This window comes from Cynocephalus volans, chromosome 4 (genome assembly GCF_027409185.1).
Source record: "Cynocephalus volans isolate mCynVol1 chromosome 4, mCynVol1.pri, whole genome shotgun sequence".
NCBI classification, from domain to species: domain Eukaryota; kingdom Metazoa; phylum Chordata; class Mammalia; order Dermoptera; family Cynocephalidae; genus Cynocephalus; species Cynocephalus volans.
This window is the reverse complement of record NC_084463.1, coordinates 14,596,979-14,611,243: the sequence shown is the minus strand read 5'-3', so window position 1 is coordinate 14,611,243 and position 14,265 is coordinate 14,596,979. Positions and strand designations below refer to the sequence as shown.

At 38.4% G+C, this 14,265-nt stretch overlaps 1 protein-coding gene across 2 annotated transcripts; it reads left to right on the top strand.

The window, feature by feature from the left end:
- Window positions 1–2,776: 2,776 nt before the first annotated feature.
- Window positions 2,777–13,326, top strand: MPZL2 (myelin protein zero like 2). 2 transcript variants are annotated; one of them, XM_063094488.1, is made up of 6 exons: window positions 2,777–2,941; window positions 3,923–4,089; window positions 4,380–4,590; window positions 6,804–6,951; window positions 9,376–9,445; window positions 13,056–13,326. In XM_063094488.1, the coding sequence occupies exons 1-5, from the start codon at window positions 2,884–2,886 to the stop codon at window positions 9,431–9,433; spliced, it is 642 nt and encodes a 213-aa protein (XP_062950558.1). In that variant the 5' UTR covers window positions 2,777–2,883; the 3' UTR covers window positions 9,434–9,445; window positions 13,056–13,326. The 2 variants fall into 2 exon arrangements, with proteins under 2 accessions (XP_062950558.1, XP_062950557.1); XM_063094487.1 differs by lacking the exon at window positions 13,056–13,326 and adding an exon at window positions 11,439–12,844.
- Window positions 13,327–14,265: the final 939 nt, after the last annotated feature.

The window sequence follows — 14,265 nt, the reverse complement described above, 5'->3', positions numbered from 1 at the left end:
TAAATAAATGCTTTATTTGAACTACCCTAAGAGCTAAATTATTTGTTTTCCTTACTTCACAGAATGCTGATTTCATCTTGTGGTGAAAAACACATTTTGCCTAGGATGCTGAGAAAGACAATTTTTACAAATATTGCTACAGGCCAGCTGTCCTTTATGTCTTCTGAGTCCCCAGTGAGTTTCCTACTGGCCAAGGCCTAGATATCTACTAGAAATATTGCTGGGGATTGTGTCAAGGGTTGAGACAGAGGAGGTGCTTTCAAAACTATTGGTATGTCACAAATTTTAGTGACGATCAGGATTTTTCTCTGGAAAAGCTTAGACAAAAAGTGGTGTCTCTGAGAACTTTACTTTTCTTCTTTTTAATCTCCAGAACTCCTCTTCCTTTTCTCTCATTTGCCTATACACGGACTATAACTTAGGCCTTACGTGGATGCCTCCAGTTTTTTTTTTGTTTTTTTTTTAAAAAAAGATGACCGGTAAGGGGATCTTAACCCTTGACTTGGTGTTGTCAGCACCACGCTCAGCCAGTGAGCAACTGGCCATCCCTATATGGGATCCGAACCCGTGGCCTTGGTGTTATCAGCACCACACTCTCCCGAGTGAGCCACAGGCCGGCCCTGCCTCCAGTTTTGATCAAAGTCCTGCTGACCGGCATCCTGGGAATTCTGAGGAGCAAACGTCCTTTGTATTTAGCGTTTTTCTCTTCTTAAGGAGTTCCACCCTTTGCCTCCTTCCTTGCCTGGGGTGGGGGTGGGGAATTGGGTGACTCTGGAGCCACTCCTGCTAACTGGAAGGAATTGGGTGGTGCAGGGCACAAAGCCAGGAACTTGAACTCTGCTGAGGAATGGGATCTGGGCAGCTACTGCGTCTGAGAGCAGGGCTGGCTGCCAGCTCACAGGGTGTCTGGCTACCTGGGGGAGGGACTCTTCTGCTCCTGACAACAGGCAGTTTGTTCAGTTGTTCCTGCCCTGATTTCTCTCCTGCTGCTTTTCACTGTATCCCTGAGCTGTTTGGCAACTCTACCTCTCACCAAATTTGCAATTTGTTGCAGATTTTAAAACCCCAGGCTCTGCAACTCCTTCCTCTAGAGTGGCATTTCTCTGCAAAGTTGAAAGCCAACCAAGTAGATCAAGTTTCGTTAACTCTTTCTTTCTTTCTTTTTTTTTTTTTTCAGGCTCCTGGAGCTGAACTCTTCTGACCTACATACTAGAAAGGCTGTATCTTAGCCTCACCACAATTTTAAAGGCTCCCCCAGCATTCTGATTTTAGGTTCCTCTCTGACCTAGAAGCTGACAAAGGAGCCAAATACTCTATTTTCAGAAACTCATCATAATACATTCATGCTAGCACATGGCTGATCATTTGGGGCAGCCCCTGGGTTTCTGAGTTCTAACAGAATGGACTTTTGTTGTTGTCTACCTTTTTTTGCTCCATGCTCATGTCATCTTTCTCTTGCTGCTTTTCTTTTTCTTCATTTCTGTAATTTGCCTCTTTTGGTGGATTTTTTTTCTTTTCTTCCCTCTTTATGATGTTTTATTTTTTCTGCTCAGCCTGCTCGTTTCTTCACTTCCTGGCTACCTCTCTGTTCCAGAATTTGGCTAGGAGATTTTATGAATCACTAAAGAATTTCTAGATTGCTAATCTGGGGATAAGGGCAATTCCTTTTAGTTCAGAGTTAGATTCCTGGCCAAGCCTACTTCTTGACTGCATGTATAGTTTTCATGCTCCTCCTACCGCTGTTTTCAACGCTGCTTCTCATTAATCTGTAACAATTACCCTCCCTCTTTCCAGACGAGGAAGTACCTTTCCCCATTTAAATTCCTCAACTCTTTAGACCTCTCAGACGGATGGCTGCCCTAAAATTGGCAGATTAAATCTTAGGCACAAAAAAATTATTATGAAAATCTTCTCCTTGAGAGTCTTCTGTTTGATTATTCATATTAGCTGTTATTTTGTGGAAAGAGCACTAAACTATTTAGAAAAGTTCTGGTTTCACTGCTTACCAGCTGTGCAACCTTGGGCAAATCATTTCCCTTCCTTGGGCTCCTTGTGTCCTCACTGGTAAAATGGGGATGCTTCACAGGGATGTTGTGGAGATGAAACTACAAGCAGGAAAGCACTTTGCAAATGGTATTGAGATGGTAGGGAAAATAGGTGGGGATGATGTCCTGATTCTTCTTTAAATCCTTTTAAGATAAAGGATCTTTAAACCCTGAGATTTTATTTGGTCAGTTTGTTTCAGCTGGGCCTCAAGGAAAGCTACAAGCTAGAAAAGGTGCTGAAATCCTTGTGGTAACATTTGGCTAAACTTGAGGTTATCTGCTATGGGATTTTTTCTTCCATAGAGGGTTCTAAGGAATTCTGACTCTTGTTTTAGAGTTGTAGTGAATCATTCCTGGGCTAATGTGGCCCCAGGCCGGTCCTTTGGGAAGTGGAATCACTGCAAAGTGGTTTCAACATTCACTTCCCAGGCAAAAGCTTGTTTTAAAAAGGGTGTGTGCGGGCCAAGCCCAAAGCAGCCTGGGACATTTCAGACTGGCACCACCTCCTTTGCTGTTTCTGAGGCCATCCAGAGGCCAGAGCCCTGTCAGATTAACTGAAAAGTAAAGAGAGGACTTCAGAGTTTGGGACTTTGTGCAGACGTGCTCGTAGTGTAGAGGGCGGGAAGGAGGAAGGGAGGGAGGGCGTTGGGAGCTAAGGCCCCACCTTTCATTCCAGCAGAGTGCACAAGCAGAGTGGGATGAGTCACCGGCATAGGTGAGGGACTCATACTCCTCTCTCTGGGAAAACGCGGTGCTCGCTCCTGGAGTGGTCTTGGAGGGGTGCTGGAGCCTTCCGTCTGCCCAGTCTGGTCTCTGGGGCCAGGGCTGGGTTTCCCTCATGTATGGCAAGAACCCTACGCGTGTGGTGCTGCTTCTCCTTGGCACACAGCTCACAGGTAGGAGCCAGCAGGCTTCTCTCAGCATTTCCTCCGTCATTCCCTACCCTGTAAAGTTAGCTAATGGTCTAAGAAGTCACAAGAGTTTTGTTAGAGCCTGAGCTGCAGATGCACCTCGCTTTGGTTCAGGCTTTACTGAAACGGGTTGGTGGGTTGCTCTGGGGGAACTGCTTTTGGACAAACAGGTTCAGGTGTTTGCGCTGCCAGTGATACAGGCACAGAGAGGGCTTTCTAAGCTCGGGTTACACACCATTTTTTTGTGGCTACTCTCAACCTCCCATTGCTGGCAGGACTTGGCACTTGGATATCTGTGTGGGGGTCTTGTCTGGAACTCTCAGTAGCACTGGGAAAGCAGAGATTGTTAAAGAAAGAGACCCACTGTAGTTTTGAAACTGCCCCAACACGCACATTCTAAATGTAAATATCATGGTAAAAAATGCCACGTGGTATAAAGGTTCCAGGGGTGCAGGCAGCATAAGCTGTTGGAGTTGATCAATTCAACCTCTATAGAAGCCTAGCTAACGGTATGAAATCCACATAACAAGGACTTTTTCCGGAAAACTTACCTGCTAGGAGACCATTTTACATACAATACATAATGCTTAATCTTAATACATAATGTAATGTCTAATCGATGTTATGGTTCTAATTTTTTGTTTCTGCTTTCAATTTTATTTGCCGATGTTTATAGTTGTCATAACAGTTTTGAAGTCAGTACCAAGAGCCTAGGGAACCAGGCTGTGCAGAGAGTAAGAGCACTAGGAAGGCTCACTGTGTGGTATTTTTAGTTGTCATATGGAATGGGAGGGTCAAGGGCACATATAGGTAGGAGTACACAGACTCTGAGTGAAGTAAGATTGGGAGCTGTGGCACCTCCATTCTGCTTTATGTCCTATTCATATTTATTTTGGAAGTGTCAGCAGAAGTTCTCACAGTACTACACCCCTTATTAACCCTTCCTTTTCCTTTTCTTCATTGCAGCTCTTTGGCCTATAGCAGCTGTGGAAATTTACACCTCCCGGGTGCTGGAGGCTGTTAATGGGACAGATGCTCGGTTAAAATGCACTTTCTCCAGCTTTGCCCCTGTGGGTGATGCTCTAACAGTGACCTGGAATTTCCGTCCTCTAGATGGGGGACCAGAGCAGTTTGTAAGTAGATTATTGTCATTTTCCAGGGGACCCTTCCTTAGGAAAATAATGTCAGTCCATCTCTCCTTGCTCTTCCTGTATTTTTCTTAGCAATAAGTAAAGGGTGAAGCTGGGGAACAATTCTTGGGACAGAGACTGACAGAACTAAGAGGCCAGTGAAGGGGAAAGCAGGCAAGAGAGCTGCAGACAGGACAGTTAGGCTTGCTGGTGTTTCACTTCCACTCCCACCACCTCAGCCTTCTTGCACAGGTACTAAATAAGAAAAACCTTTTTCCATTTCTCCTCTCTAGGTATTCTACTACCACCTGGATCCCTTCAAACCCATGAGTGGGCGATTCAAAGACCGGGTGGTCTGGGATGGGAACCCTGAGCGGTATGATGTCTCCATCATCCTCTGGAAGTTGCAGTTTGATGACAATGGGACATACACCTGTCAGGTGAAGAACCCACCTGATGTTGATGGGCTGATAGGGGAGATCCGGCTCAGCGTCGTGCAAACTGGTAGGTTACGCAGGGAGAAGTGGTTTTGGGAAATGTGAGAATTGTAGAAAAGAGAGGGGCAATCTTTTGTGATGATTGAAAGGGAGCTGGGAACTTCAGAGGGAGACAAGAATCCTGGGGTAAAAAGAGAAAGGCTTTGTTTGATGTGGAAAGAAACAGAAAGTAAAGCAAAGGGACCCAAGGAATCTGTTACAAAAATGGCATTGAGATCGTGAAAAGGAGAGGAAGCAACTCTCTGATAAAAGGCTAACAATAGTTCTATTCATTCACTCATTTATTCAAGATACTTATTGAATATTTACTCTGTGCCAGGCATTGTCCAAAGTGCTTGACATGCATAGCTCCATAGAGACTCAGTTTCCTCATTGGTAAAATGGAAGGCAGTAAATGCACAATTAACTGATGAGATATGTAAAGATTAAGTAAAATATCATGTAAAGCCCCTAACACATGGAAGGTACTCAATAAATGTTAGCTACCATTATTAGCATCTGCCTCCTAGAGTGGTTGCAGGCATTAAGTGAGACAGTGCACGTCAAACACTTATCCGAAGTCATATAGCTGATAAATGGAATAATTTAGGATTAAAACCCAACCATCTTTTGACTCTAAAACTGTGCTCCAAACTAGTGCATTGTATTGCCTGCACCTCTCTAAAGTACAACCTGGAAAACTGTGCCAGGTAACAAATAGCAAAGTACACAAAACTTATAGTTGTAGATCTGGGTTTGAATCATTGCTACAATTTATCAGCTATAAATAAATCTTATTTTCTCATCTATAAAGTGAGAATAATATAGTGAGGATTATGGTGAAGATAAAATGAGATAATAAATGTGAACATTTCCCAAACTCTGAATTGTATTGAAAATTATAATACCTACCATACATTGAGTATTTATTATGTGCAGGCACAGCATGGAACAATTTATATGAATTATTTTTTATAAGAACTCAGGAAATGGATATTGTTATCTCTGTCTTATAATGAGGAGACTGAAGCTCAAATAAGTTAATTACCACAATCACATAGCTAGTAAATGGTAGAGCTGATATTTTAATCCACCTCTCTCTGGTGTGTGCTCTTAACCAACATACAGTACTACTACCCTAAATGGATAAGCCTGTAAAGTAGTATGATTTCCTCCTTTTATTTCTAGTATAGTTTAAAACCATCCCTCAAGGCCCTACCAAGAGAGAGCTGTGTGACCTTAGAGAAGTCATTTGAGTGTTGAAATAAGTAATATAATGCTTTTGGACCTCAGTTTCTTCATCTGCAAAATGAACAGGTTAGACAAGAAATCAGTGGTTCTTAAATATATATAAGGATCACTATTCTGAGAATCTAATGAAAGCCATGGCCCTGTTTCACAAAAAAATGGAGACACACACAATGAGACATGGATTCTGTGGTCTTGTGGACCACACCCTTCCTTTCCCATCCTCCTTCATGGACTCAAGGCTGGGAACCCCTGGGCTAGACATTCTCTAATGTCCTTTTTGACTCTGAGGGCATACTGAAGTTTATATCAGAAATCAACCTAAAGGACAGGAGAACCTGTCTTCACAGATTCTGGTCTGGTATAGGGTCCTTTCCTCTGGGTTCCCTCTTCCATCATTTATCCACTAGACTGTAATTAATGATTTACCTGCCTATCTTCCCAGGTGGCAAGAGCTACTTCAGGGTAATGTCTTTTTTGGCTTTCTATTTCCACCACAGTGCCTGGAACATAGTAGACCCTTAATAAATCTGAATGACAGAGGTGAGAGGGAGGGGGAGAAATGAGTTGGGTATTAGGTTTGAATAGATTAGCAATAATCTTATCCCACTATGTAGTTCAGCCCACCCATTGGTCCTCAAAACTTTAGTGTGCATCATGATCACCTGCAGGATATGTTAAAACACAGATTGCTGGGCTCAACCCCTAGTTTTTCTAATTCCGTAGGTCTGGGATGGGGCTTGAGAATTTGCATTTCAGTTTTCAAGTGATATTGTTGCTGCTACTTCTAGGACCACACTGTGAGAACCATTTAAGTATCTGTATGGCTTTCCTACTGCTAGTAGGATTTATATGGTAATATGGTAATTCGTAATTAAAGGTGTGAAAAAGGAAGATTCCATTCGATGATGAAACACATCCCTATTATGTCTCTAGACTTCATCATAGTCCTTCTCTTTTTGGAATACAAACTTGACCTTTTTCTCTTTGCAGTACGCTTCTCTGAGATCTACTTCCTGGCTCTGGCCATTGGCTCTGCCTGTGCCCTGATGGTCATCATAGTAATTGTGGTGGTCCTCTTCCAGCATTTCCGGAAAAAGCGAAGGGCTGAGAGAGCTGATAAAGTGGTGGAGATAAAATCGTAAGGCTGGGCAGTTCTGGGAAAGTCCTTAACACTCTTGCAGTGACTCCTGGTATTTTGTAATGGGGCTAAATAATAGTTGAACAGATGTTTTTCCCTTTGAGTAAATCCTATATAAAAGAATTCAAATTCACAGGATAGATAAATTAGGTGGGAATTAGTAGCTTTACAAAAGATTTTACAAAAGATTTCATCATAGGATTTCTTTACTATGCAGGATTTGATGTTATTAAAAAATCTGGTTATATAAAGCTTTTCTTTTTTTTTTTTTTTATTATTGAGTACTTAACTGCTTGGCCAAAAGACACAATATTTTCTTTTTCTTTTTTTTTTTTAATTTTTTTTTTTAAAATTTTCTTTTATCGATATACATTGTGGCTGATTATTGCTCCCCATCACCAAAACCTCCCTCCCTCCTCCCTCCCCCCCTCCCCCCCAACAATGTCCTTTCTGTTTGCTTGTCGTATCAACTTCAAGTAATTGTGGTTGTTATATCTTCTATATAAAGCTTTTCTAAAGTATTCTTTACTTTTAAAGTGAAGCACACATTTGTAAGAACCACTGGGGTAGGCAGTAAGCAGGGCCACTCTGAATCAGAGCCTAGGAAAGTCGGCTGTGCTGATAGTAGGTGCTTGGTAAATATACTTTTCAATTGAGATAAAATTTACATAACATAAAATTCACCCTTTTAATATTCACAAAGTTGTGCAACAATCATCATGTTTTCAAGGTTCGTACATGTTGTAGCATGTACTAGTACCTCATTCCTTTCTATTGTTAAAATTTTTAAAAATTTACTTTTAATTGATGTGTATTGATTGTCCACATTATGAGGTACAGAGTTACATTTCAATACATATGTGATGATTCAAATCAGGATAATTAGCATATTTATCATCACAAAAATTTATCATTTCTTTGTGATGAGAACATTTGAGCTCCTTTCTTCTAGCCATTTACTTCATTCCTTTTCATGGCTGGATAATGGTATTTCATTGTATGGATATACCACATATTATTTATCCATTGATCAACTGATGGGCATTTAGGTTTTTTTTGGTTATTATGACTAATGCAACGTGCTACAAGTTTTTGTGTAAACATGTTTTCAATTCTAACAATGGAATTGTTGGGTCATATGGTAACTGTTTAATTTTGGGGGGAGTTGCCAAACTGTTTCCCAAAACAGCTGCACAATTTTATATTTCCATCAGCAATGTATGCATGTTCCAAATTTGCCACATCCACATCAATACTTGCTATTGTCAGTCTTTTTGATTCCAGCCATCTAGTGAATGTAAAGTTGTATCTCACTGAGGTCTGCTTTACATTTTCCTAATGGCTAATGATGTTGAGCATCTTTCCATGTGCTCAACACCAACATTTTATTGGCCATTTGATATATTATTTGGAGATACATCTACTCAGATAGTTTGCTAATTTTAAAATGGGGTTGGTTATTTGTCTTTTTACTGTGGAGTTCCAAGAGTTCTTTATATATTTTGGATAGTAGTCCCTTATAAGAGATATGACTTGCAATTATTTTCTCTCACTCCATGGGTTATCTTTTTACTTTCCTGATAACGTCCTCTGACACATAAGTTTTAAATTTTGATGAAGTCCAATTTATCTAATTTTTCCTTTTGTTGCTAGTGCTTTTGTGTCGTATCTATGAAACCATTGCCTAATCTAAGGTCATAAAGATTTATACCTATGTTTTCTCCTAAGAGTTTCATAGTTTTAGTTCTTACATTTAAGTCTGTGATCATTTATTTTTTTGGCAGCTGGCTGGTACAAGGATCTGAATCCTTGACCTTGGTGTTATAAGGCTGTGCTCTAACCAACTCAACAGCCAGCTCTGATTTTTGAGTTAATTTTTGTATGTGGTTGAGGTAGGAGACCAAATTCATTCTTTTGCAAGTGTATATCCAGTTGTCCCACCATTTGTTTCTTTTCGTCAGTAAATATTTACTGAGCTAAATATAATTGATTTTAAAGAGCCTAACAAACCCAATTCTGAGATTCTGGTTTGAGTAGAACATAATCAGTGAAGATGATTTCTAGGTCAATACAGAACTTTTTCTTTTTTGAGTAAAGGGTAGAAATTAGAGGTAGGATACTAATGGTAAAGTAAGGTGTCTGCTTTAAACCTGTGGAGTTCCCAAGTCAGATTGCATATTGTATTCCCTTACATTCTGAAAAGTGTATAAGTTCAGATACTCAGGGTCATGTGGAAGTATGAGTATAATTAATTAGATAGCACTAGTGGTTTAGCTTTCTGTAAGTTTGAATGTTCTCCCAGGTGCATGTAATTCCTCCTAAAATATGGGAGAGAAAATACCTTACCTGAAACCTCTGTAGGATTTGCCTCCCTTGCTTTTTGTCTTGTTCACCTGATATTTGGTTTCTGCTTCTTTGTTACAGAAAAGAAGAGGAAAGGCTCAATCAAGAAAAAAAGGTCTCTATTTATTTAGAAGACTAACATTCCTACATGGTAAGGTTCACAAATGGGTTGATTTCTTTCCTCAGCTTTCTGACCTGTCTGGTCCGTCTCTAATGTGGATCTCCCAGATTACTTTATATAATTGTTAGATGTTTCCTATACAAAATTAGAGGAGCTGGGTCAGGGAGATAAAAGTTTAGTTTTCTATTAATCTCCCCCTTTCAGTGTATTTTGTGCAAAGAATTAAAAAGCTAGACTCACGCCATTAAAGCTAAGAGAATTATAAAGTTATTTGAGACTTTGGGATTATATTTACCACCACCAATAATAATAAACTTTCAACATGTAAATACACGAAGATTTTGTAATAAAAAGATTAATATCTGCTTTTTTCTAAAAAAATAAACCAATCATGGCATTAAGAGAGTGACTCAATAGACATGTCTGAGATTTTGACAGGAGAACTTTCATGTTCTTCGAAATCAATTTCAACTCCTCCTCTCATTTAGTTATTGGAACTATGAATCTAGTTTTGGTAGTACATAATTTTGTTTTTCCAGTTTTCAGGTTTATCAGGCTTAAAAGGTAGGATAATTTATTTTTCATAGGCTCAGAATTTCCCCCATTCTCTGAAATAGGTCCACACGTTTCTAGCTATTGTAAATCAGGACATGCAAACTTGAATTTTACACTCACAATATATGAAAATTCTTAACATTAATGACTTTAACTTGTAAAACTGGCTCTCCTAAATGAGAGGAAATTTTTATAGACTATTATTAGTTGCAAAGAGAATCACATTTTTACAGGCTAAAGCTCTAGTGAAAAACTTAGAGGAATTTATAAAATAGAATAAGGAGAAAAATGATTGTATTGTAAAACCAGAACATTAAATTTGATATTTGGGAGTTTTTACCAAGATCAATTGTCTTTTCATTTTATTTATTAAGAATATTCATGAGATACAAATTACCAGAAATTGCTTTTATATCCCGTGTCCCCACCCAATTGTCCCCTAACCACCCTCCCCCTTCCCTTCTCCCCACTACTCTGCTTTGCAGCCCTAGGAATGTTCCCTCCCTCTGTTGGATCACGGCACTACTGTGGTCTTTCCTTCCTTCCTTTCTCAGCTCCCACATATGAGTGAACACATGTAGTATTTATCCCCCTGTGTTTTGCTTATTTCACTCAATTGTCTTTTTAAAATCAAGTAGATTCTCTAGCAAGTCAGGGTCATGGAAAATAAAAATGGGGGCTGTTTTAGATTAAAAGTAATTTAAGAGACTGGCACAATCAAGGGCAATATGTGATCCCTAATTGGATGGATACTAGTTTGAACAATCTAGTTCTAAAAAAACTTGAAGGGTGATTGGGAAAATCTTGAATATGAATAATATTAAGGAATTATTGTTAGTTTTTATTAAGTACAATAACAATGTTGTGGTTATATGGGAAAATGTTCCTATTTTAAAAATGCAAACTAGAGAATGGAAGGGTAAATGTCAGTAATTTGCTTTAAAAAGTTCAACCAAAAAACAAAAAAAAGGAAATAAGACAAAAAATGCTTTAAAATTAGGTGATGGGTGAATTCCATACACTGTCTTCTCTACTTTTCTGTATGTGTGATTTTTATAATGGGGTGGGGGTGGGGAGAGATATGAGATGTATGTGTGCGAGTGAGCTGTGGATCATCCAACTCCGTGTGAGGCACTTAGAGGCTATGCATTAAGGACACTCACTCTGAGAACTACGTAATAAGGATCAGGAAACTTCTAAAATTAAATTACGGAGAGAATAAGAATATTTTCTTTCAGAATGGAGAATGGGGGCTGGCCGGTTAGCTTAGAGCGTGGTGCTGATAACACTAAGGTTCAAGGTTTGATCCCTGTACTGGCCAGCCGCCAAAACAAAACAAACAAAAAACCCCAAACAGAATGGACGGACAATAGATCTAATAACATATATGTAATTCATACCAGGTACTCCTATTGCATTCTTCCCAAATATACTTATTATCCACTTAAACTTTTGTTTTGTATTTTAGGAAGCTGAAGATTTCCAAGAACAAGAACCTTAGTATTCCTTGAGTAAATGGAAACTTTTCTTTGGCTTTTCCGGTTGTGACCTGTCTTCCAACCAGTTCTGCAGCACGTACCCACCTAGATAAGCAGTATCCCTCTGGAGCCAGCATAGGGCTCTTCTCCGGCAGATACCACCACTCACACATAACCTCATTACTGAGGTTTTATTTAATTTCAGAGTGCAAATATTTTTCAGATACTCATTAGCTTTTATAAGAAGTTACATTTTGCCCTTAAACTCTCCTTCTGGATTATGACTTGTATACACATATGTGGGTACTTCAAAAAATTGATGGAAAGATTCATGTTATATTCTAGTTCTATTTTTCCATGAAAAATACTTGTATACTGGCATCAAAGGAGATAAAGCCAACTTGTCTGTCATGACATTTCCTTTCACATAATTAGTTTCTTTAGAGCAGCTCTTGCAACTAAAGTTAATGTGTTTACTCTTTCCTTGTCATAGTCAAAAGCTGAGCTAAGTCTCCAGCTGTTTTTAATTGACTAACAGTAAATCCTAAATTCAAACTGTTAAACAAGTTTGATTTTTATGGCTCTCTAAAGTATGGGACACACCTTGTTTTACTGAGTTTCTTTCAGTATCCCAGGTGATAGGGGTTAGATCCAAGGTTTACAATAGCACAAGTCTAAATCAAACAAACTACAAAAGGGTACATAAATACTAATAGATTGACAAATGCCACCTCAGGATGAATCAGTTATCACCTTTTTTCTATGCTGTGAAAAATAATCAACCGTGTAGGTCTTTCACGAGCACTGATAAGACTATTTAGCTTACTGTTTTCCTCCCAATTCAATGATCTGTAACAACAGAGCAAACTCTATACTCATTTGCAGACGAATCATTAAGCAGTGTAACAGAGGGATTCTGAAAAAGTACATTACAACTTTGAAAATGTACGTCTGGTGAAAAATATCAACCCTAAATTATAATAATTTTGCACAGTATTATACAAAGGTCTGAGAACTGGAAGAGATTTACATTTTTTCTTTTTCTTTATTTTCTTAGTTGTAATTTATTGCTTATTTTGGGGAGGGAGGATTTGGTACGGAGCAAAGAAATACCAAAACTATTTTAACTGAATGAAACACACTTTATTCTTTTTTCCCTTATATTGACAGATAAAGCAAACTTTATAAGTGGGCTATAAAAAAAGTGTCTAGTTTCCCAGTGTCTTTCCAAAAGTAAGCTACAGGAGCATTTGTTCAAAGAATAGAAAACATCTAAAAGTTTAGGCCCAAGATTAATCTTTACGGCCTGATATTTTCAGTTTTCATTGACTGAGCTGCAGATATTATTTTTTAGCAAACTGAAAATTTCAAATAGACTGTTTGTATTAAAAGATGCTGGACCTTGATATTTTTTCCAATACTATTTTAAAAAATTGTTATAATTTAAATTGGAAACTTGATTCTGAAATTCATGCCATACCTGTTTCATTCTGCCTTTTATACTGTCTAAAAAAGTAAAGTTTCAATACCCAGTTTTAAAACTAAAAAGTAGATTTGAAGTCTATATTACCTCTAATACATATTTTATATTCTTTTTTTTTTGGCAGCTGGCCGGTACATGGAACTGAGCCCTTGACCTTGGTGTTACAAGACTGCACTCTTAACTGAGCTAACCGGCCAGCCCCACATTTTATATTTTTCTTCATAATTAAACATTTTAAAATATAATAACCGGATATTTCTTCAAACAGATGGCCTGTTTGATGTTCCATAAGTGTAATGAAGAAGCATTTAAAAACTCATGATTTTTTCTTGCAAAACTTGTCTTTGCTAAATACTCAAGGGGTAACATAGCCTTGTTTAGTATCTTCTTTCTAAAGAGCACTTTTATATTGTAACTTATTTTTTATTATGTCTTTAACACTATGTAAATAAACGTTTAGTAATAAAGAGTTATCAATTATATGATTTGCTTATATACAAATCAAAAAATTTTACATAGCAGGTAACAGAAAACAGATGAGTATGTGTTTTATTTCTACTGAAAAGTTTTCTTAGTAGAGACAACCTGGAAGTCAATAGATAGAATTAATTTCTAGTGGATAAATAAAAGTATATGCATTTCCACAGAATTTTCACAAATTGGATACCTGGGAATTGGGCTGAACAACACAACTTAGTTTGGGGACTCTTTCAAAGGCACAGTATCAATGATTCTATTTGGTACTCTTGCATTACTCTTAACGAGAAACTGCCAGCTTTCAAGTCTAGTAAAGGGATGGGATGTCAAGTTATTAAATTTTCTCAAAAGCTGGCACATATTTCTGTTCCCCTTCTACTTTCACTAAACGTGGCAATTCCAGAGTAGGTTACTAACGATTAAGGCAAGGTACCGTACCATCTCTTTTTCAGAAGCATGTGACACCATCTCATTTCAACTTTAGCACTGTGATAACATAACTTTCTTACTTTTCCAATCCAAAGATACAGAAATTCCAGTTCCCTTTTAAATATGCTGTAATGATTTGATCATCATTGCCACTGCAACGGTAAAATAATAAACACCCAATTCTGGATGCTGTAATAGATACACTAAAAAGGACAGGAATCAAGGAGACTTGAGGTACATAGCGGCCTGAAGAGCTTAAAGACATTTATCTACTGACTAATTGATCCTGTACGATCTCCTAAGTCTCTCTAAACTCAACGTTTACGGAAATCTCTTCTGAGAATGTTACGATGTAATCTCTAGAGGTAAAAATGACGTCCGGAATACAGTCAGAGGATCAAGATTATTTAGTCCTGCAGAATTCCACA

Bases quoted from the DNA above. Each gene is read 5' to 3' on its own strand.
- MPZL2 (XM_063094488.1), top strand. From the start codon at position 2,884: ATGTATGGCAAGAACCCTACGCGTGTGGTGCTGCTTCTCCTTGGCACA. The intron at 2,942-3,922 runs GTAGGAGCCAGC...TCTTCATTGCAG, and splicing joins CCTTGGCACACAGCTCACAG to CTCTTTGGCCTATAGCAGCT. The intron at 6,952-9,375 runs GTAAGGCTGGGC...TCTTTGTTACAG, and splicing joins AAAGTGGTGGAGATAAAATC to AAAAGAAGAGGAAAGGCTCA.